Source organism: Pholcus phalangioides, unplaced genomic scaffold (genome assembly GCF_987345545.1).
Source record: "Pholcus phalangioides strain wild (caught in Gottingen) unplaced genomic scaffold, Ppha-v1.0 ptg000031l_1, whole genome shotgun sequence".
Classification (NCBI taxonomy): Eukaryota; Metazoa; Arthropoda; class Arachnida; order Araneae; family Pholcidae; genus Pholcus; species Pholcus phalangioides.
Window position 1 is genome coordinate 8336296 of NW_028301621.1, and position 6609 is coordinate 8342904.

At 36.5% G+C, this 6609-nt stretch overlaps 1 protein-coding gene across 1 annotated transcript; it reads left to right on the top strand.

Annotated features, from left to right (window-relative positions):
- Positions 1-174: 174 nt before the first annotated feature.
- Uba4 (Ubiquitin-like activating enzyme 4) lies at positions 175-4525 on the top strand. Its single transcript, XM_089252951.1, has one exon. The coding sequence runs from the start codon at positions 239-241 to the stop codon at positions 1583-1585; it is 1347 nt and encodes a 448-aa protein (XP_089109077.1). The 5' UTR covers positions 175-238; the 3' UTR covers positions 1586-4525.
- Positions 4526-6609: the final 2084 nt, after the last annotated feature.

Consider the following 6609-nt stretch of genomic DNA (forward strand, 5'->3'; position numbering starts at 1 on the left):
TAAAAATACAATTAAAATAATCAGTTACATTTACAAAATATAATAGCACATAAAGTATTAAATTTTTAACAAAATAGTTATTTAATCCTCTAAAATAACTATTTATCAACTTTTAAGTTTATATTGAGATTTATTTTTGATTTTTGGCAACACTAGTTTTATTTGTTTGTTACATTCAAAACGTAAACAGACGAGAGATCGCCTAGTTTTTTTTTTACATCCATCGATGTGTATTTGAATGAAAGACATGGACTCCAGATGTCAGATGTGCGAAAACAAAGACGAAGAAATAAATGAGTTGTGGAATCTTATAAAAGAGAAGGATGAGAGAATAAAATATCTTGAGTCATTGGTGGTGGTGGATGAACGGCCATCAGTGGACGAATCGTCGAAGCACGTGGTGAATAATAGGGATATATTGAGGTATAGTAGGCAGATCATCCTTCCTCAGATCGGCGTTAAAGGTCAGAAACATCTGAGGAAAACATCTGTGCTGATTGTTGGAGCCGGTGGATTAGGATGTCCTTCGGGACTATACTTGGCGGCATCCGGGATCGGTAAAATCGGTGTCGTTGACTACGATAACGTGGAGCTCAGCAATATACATCGACAAGTGTTACACGGCGAGACTGACGTCGGAGCGACGAAATGTGAGTCCTTCGCGAAGTCGATACGCAACGTTAATTCATCTACCATGTGCGTATGCCACAACTTGACCCTGGACAGCAAGAACGCCAGGGACATCATAAAAGACTATGACATCGTGTTGGACGCTTCAGATAACGTGCCTACACGTTATCTCTTAAGTGATGCAGCAGTGTTGTTGAAGAAACCCATGGTGTCGGGTTCAGCTCTTAGGTTCGAGGGTCAATTGACTGTCTATAACTACAAAGGAAGCCCTTGCTATAGATGTCTGTATCCATCTCCTCCGTCCCCAGCCGCTACGTCCAATTGCTCCGAGAGCGGTGTCATTGGACCCGTCACTGGTATCGTTGGCTGTATGCAAGCTTTGGAGGTGATAAAAATCGCTGTCGGTTTGATACCGTCTTTTCATAACAAGATGCTATACTTTGATGGTGAATCCGGACAATTTCGAGTCTTCAAGTTAAGAGGAAAGAATTCCCTATGTGATATATGTGGTCATGATCCGAAAATCAAAGATTTGGTTGACTATGAACTTTTTTGCCAATCTAAAGCTACAGATAAAGTTGAAAATATAAGTCTTCTCGACGTATCAAAACGTGTGTCCTGTAAAGATTACAAAGAGTTGCTAGATGGTGGCATCAAACATGTCTTACTCGATGTCCGCCTCTCTAATGAATTTGAGATATGCTCGTTGCCGGGTTCGATCAATATTCCTCTCGATGAATTAAAAAAGGAAGAGAATGTGTTGAAGCTCAAAGACGAGACCCTGAAGTGCGAGTCGGACAGAAATTTTGTTGTGTGTCGGAGAGGTAATGATTCGCAAAAAGCTGTCATGATTCTCGAACATATGTTTAAAGACTACGGTCAGAGTTGGTGTGACCTGAAAGGGGGATTAGAATCATGGCATAACGAAATCGATACAAATTTTCCCATTTATTAAAGAAACATTGACATCTACCCAATTACTGTATATACGATGTGCTTTTTCTGTCAGAAATAACTTTAAAATAGGCCTACTCAACTATGTATATTTAGAAATGTCTCATTTATGACAATTTTAAATAAGGTTCTTAAAGGCGGTTGAATTTAAAATGATGGCGAGACAAATATGTATATCCCAAATTATTTATTGTATACCTTCAGATTATTATTCTCTGTTCATGTGTATGACCAATTGCTATTACTAGAGAAGACATTAGAACATAGTTTTCAAAACTTTTTATTCCATTGCCCCTTTCTTTCTCATTGCCCCCAACTCAAGCGAACCCATAGCATCAGGGTTTAAGTTACAGTCGTATTTTTTGCAAAATGCAAAAGAAAATCTTAGAATGCGAAAGAAGTAAAAGATATTTTCACAAAAATGTGTACAGGAGGTACTGAACTAGTACACATCCATCCAACCATGAATCATTAGCATTTTGTAAAAGCTTTGCCCCCCCCCCATTTTTGTTAAAAAAATTTTAATATATTCTTAACCCTGTGCTTAAATCCTTCATAGCATCCTATGTTACACCAGTAGTGTTTCTGTTGCCACCCCCTAACCATTCCATTGCCCACATTAGCCCCCCCAACCCATGGCCTGCAGACTGAATGTGACCTACAACCTTGAACCTAATTTTCTAACTTTGAACTAAGTGGCACATTTCCAAATCTCGTGATTTGCTCTTGAATTCCACATCATTTGAGTGGCATGTAACATATTTCCAGATCACTTTTGATTCCCAGAGCACTTGAGTGACCCAAAGCACATAGGCGGAGATAGACTTGGAAGCCTGGGGGCACGATGATGTGAATTCATATATACATTGGATCAGTCAACTCCGCCTTTGACACTGGGGCCCCCCGTATCTCCGCCCATGCCCAGACATAATTAGATTTCTTGAGTGATCAGAAATCTAGCACAGCTAGTCATGGCACAGTTAAAGGTCACTTGAGTGGCCCGTGACACATTTATAGATCACTTAATTTAAGTAGCCTGCAGCTGAAGCAACATTATGCTGACAGGTATTTTCATGCAAAACAGGCCATTATCCAATAAGCAAATTCTATCGTAGCTTTTTGAAAAGACACGTGCACCATTCCTTCTCTTTCTTGTCATTTATGAATTTTTATTTGTGCACACATTTTTTTTTTAAGAATTGCATTAACCAATTCCACCCTACAGAATTAGCTTTTATCCTTGTCTACATCTATAGTGTTATGAACAATAATAGAGTGCTGGACGGCTAAACTTTCCTCTGCTGTTACCCTGATATCTTTCTCCACCCCCAAATTTAATGTTTAAAGAAATTGATTCTTCTCAGCACAACTTTTCTCATTCATATAGTATTTAAAATTCTATGTGTGCATGCACATCCTAATAAAAATGCATTTCATAATCATAACTAATTCAAAATGGAATGTCAAGAGATAGTGATAAATAATTTTCCATTTTAGATAGGTTTCTTTTGCAAGGGTGCGTATATCAAAGCCCTAATCCTTGATGGGACTATGTTTCGATTTCCTTCAAGATAAGTTTATCTCGTATAGTGTTCGTTTAGACAGTTTTCAATTTAGATTTACCAGGCATGACAAATCCCAGGTCACCATAGCGACTAAAAAATTAACATTGGTGACTAAATTTTTTTATTTGTGATCAGTCAAAAAATATATATGGTTGACACCTAAGTTTTTTTTTATTTGTCAACGTTAGGTTTCCATTTATAAGTTTGACTGTAACCTAATGAAAATGGACTTTGTTGTTCTTCAGCAAAAACCATGCTTGGCCCCTAAATATTTTGTTGATTCATGAAGCTTGATGGTAAAAAGCTCATCTTCTGAAGGCTACTGTCAGGTCTGTGGGAAGGAGCATCGATAGATGGCAACATTTTAATGTACCCCCCTCCCCATGTCAAGTATAGAAGCATATCAAGACTCTCTGAAGATAAAGATTTGTGACCTAACTGAATTACTGTATGGCGATATGACCAGAGTTGATGTGAAGTAAAATAATAGTATTTCAAGCATGAAATATGAAGCAGGACCGCATTGGTTTATGCACTTGACTGAACATAGAGCAACTGCAGTTGAGCCCTGTTATAACGCAAACTATTGTTTGGATGTATACAAAGTGTCATTTTCCCGAGAACTTCCACAACATTTCTTCTCCCATCATTTTTTTTTTTCTGAAAGGAATTGAGGATGAATTGAGAATGATTGAATTGAGAACCCCTTCCTTTTCATTCCACTATTCTTGATCAGCATAATAATAGTTTAGATCAATTGACTTGTAGAATAAATAACAGTGTGATGGGGGGAAACTTAGAAAGCACATTGAATACCTGAACATCTAGGGATCAAAACCGCCAATGTATTCAAACAGATTTATTCATAAGGAAAAGTGTACCATGAACATACTGCACCAGTTTGATCAAGGTTGCCAGGAAAAGTTTTCCAATAGTGTATGGTTTTTACTCACAGGTCATTACATTTCTAAGTGCTATCATATCGCTGGATTTGTTCCATTCAAATCGTGACGAAAGTTCTTTTAATATCTGGAAACAGAAAATTTACGATTATAAAATAGCAACGATGCCATTATTTCCTTGTGTATTGTTTTGTACTTATAAAATGTGTTTCTAAATTCATGCAGAATTAAAATATAATTTCAAACATGTTTTCTGTTAATTTTTTTATCTAGTAATATTCAAGTAATTATACAATGTTTACGATTTTATGAATTTCAACTTAAATTAAAATGCGTATAAAATATATTTTATTTATAAGACACTAAGATACAATAGTTCATGATAAATGTATGAATTTATGTAACGGAATGTCTCTGAAACGCTATTCCGATGATGATTCGATATAACACCAAACCCTATAACCTCGAAATTCTTTTGGATAGATGGTGGCGTTACAATGGCGTTCGACTGTGTGTGCCCTGAAAAATTTTTTAAATAAACAAATATTTTCTAACAAACGGAAACCATGCACACTGTCATTCAATTTTTTTTTCTATGACACTGATCATTCTGAAAATTCAAGCATTTACCATCCTTAAATACGGCTTTGCTTGTATCAAATTATATGGATTGTCTATTTCAGAGCTTGACAAATTGTAAAAAATTTAGGTGCCAATGATTAAAAAAAAAAGTCCAAAATAATATTTTTCGTCTTCTCCAGAACAGACTTGGTGACCTCTTTCTAAATTGAGAGCGACATGTTGATAACCTTGCGTTATCAGAAAATTGAAAACAATCATAGACTAGAAATTAAGACGCCAATCCTAACTTTTCTTTTTAGTCGACCTGGGATCTTTCAAGGTACCAGCAAAAGTGATATTAATGAAAAACAAATAAAAAACATTGCAAAATAAGTAAAGTTATTAGAAAAATATTTTCATTTTTTATCCAATTGTTATCCATACAATTTAACTGAATTCATCCTGAATAAATATGAGCAACTCATTCTACATCCAATTATGTACAATACAAAATATCCTCGCTGAGAAACGTCATCTTTGCAACAATCATTTTGAATGGAAACAAAAACAAAAAAAATTATTGGATATATAATACATGGTCTGCTATCATTAGCACCAGAAACATATCATTGCTTAAAGGAATTTAATATATATATATCATAAGTCTGATAATTTCTGGAAATGAAAATTATAATCAACACCCATTGTAATAGGTAACAGGACTGAGTATACAAGTACAGTAGACTCTTGTTAATCTGGCACAGATCAGACCAGTGTGTGCCACATTACCGAAATCACTGTCAATAAACTTTTGCACAAAGATATACAGCGACATGTTTTCCCCTTTAATGCTTGAAGAAAACCCGCCTAAAAACTGCCAGTCTATCTAAGAGTCTATTGTAGTTTATTCCAAATGTTTTTAAGTGAGCACCATCCATTAATGTTGCGGATGGATTTCAGACTATCTGTCATGAATGCGTTATCTCATTCAATGTTGCACCTATATGGGGCTAAGAATCTGTAAGAAAGGCTGCGCCAAATTAGAGATTCACAATTTCGCTAAGGTTTTGGTCGACACAGAATTTATTTTGCTCGGCAAGCATCTTAAACATTGTAAAAATTCTAAATGGCCACCAAAAGTTATCAGCAATTTAATGAATGCTAAAACAATAATGGGTACATCGTGAGGAAGAATTCGGGAACCATTAAAGAAAGTGTTCACCACAGGATTCACTAAACCATTACATCTGGATTCGGACTACCCTTCAGCAAACCAAACGAATTATTTTTTTATTTTTATTTTTTTTTTGTCCCTCCCACTTCTTTGGTTCAGCATCGGGGCACCAGACCCGCCTGCTTGCCATCACCTTGGTTTAGGAATCAATGTTGTATATTAATGTCTTATAAAAGTGCATAGGTGGAGATAGACTTGGAAGTCTGGGGGGGGGGGGCACGATGTCAATTCATATATACATTAGGTCAGTCGACTCCACCTTTAACGCTGGGGGGGGGGGGGGACAACGCCACCCTGATCTCCGCCCACGTAAATAAAGGTGTCTGTCACTCATCTGGGCAAAACACAAAATGTCAAAACTCATTCAAGATTCACATACAGCCCGAAATCTTTTGATATTGCTAACAGCCACAAAAAAAATGTTTGCAGTTGTTTGAGAACCATGGTTTTTTTTTTTTGAATTACTGTTAACACTTTACACATAACTATAATGAAGCATCTCCATTCACATAGAAAGCTTGACAAAACAAATTACGTACTAAGCAACTTTCCCAGCTGCTTGAGTGCTATACATCTTCGGTATCAAACTTTTAACCTCAAAACACTGTTCCCATAACTGCAGCAGAGCATCCCTAGTCTCCCCACTCAATGCACCCGAAATGATTTTTTTCCTTATCCCGTGGATAACCGCTGGAAGGTGATCAAACCTCTCGTCTCTGGCCACCATCAAGAAATACTTCCCGAACACTCCGAGTTCTTCAGC

Coding starts and splice junctions, on each gene's coding strand:
- Uba4 (XM_089252951.1), top strand. CDS start 239: ATGAAAGACATGGACTCCAGATGTCAGATGTGCGAAAACAAAGACGAA.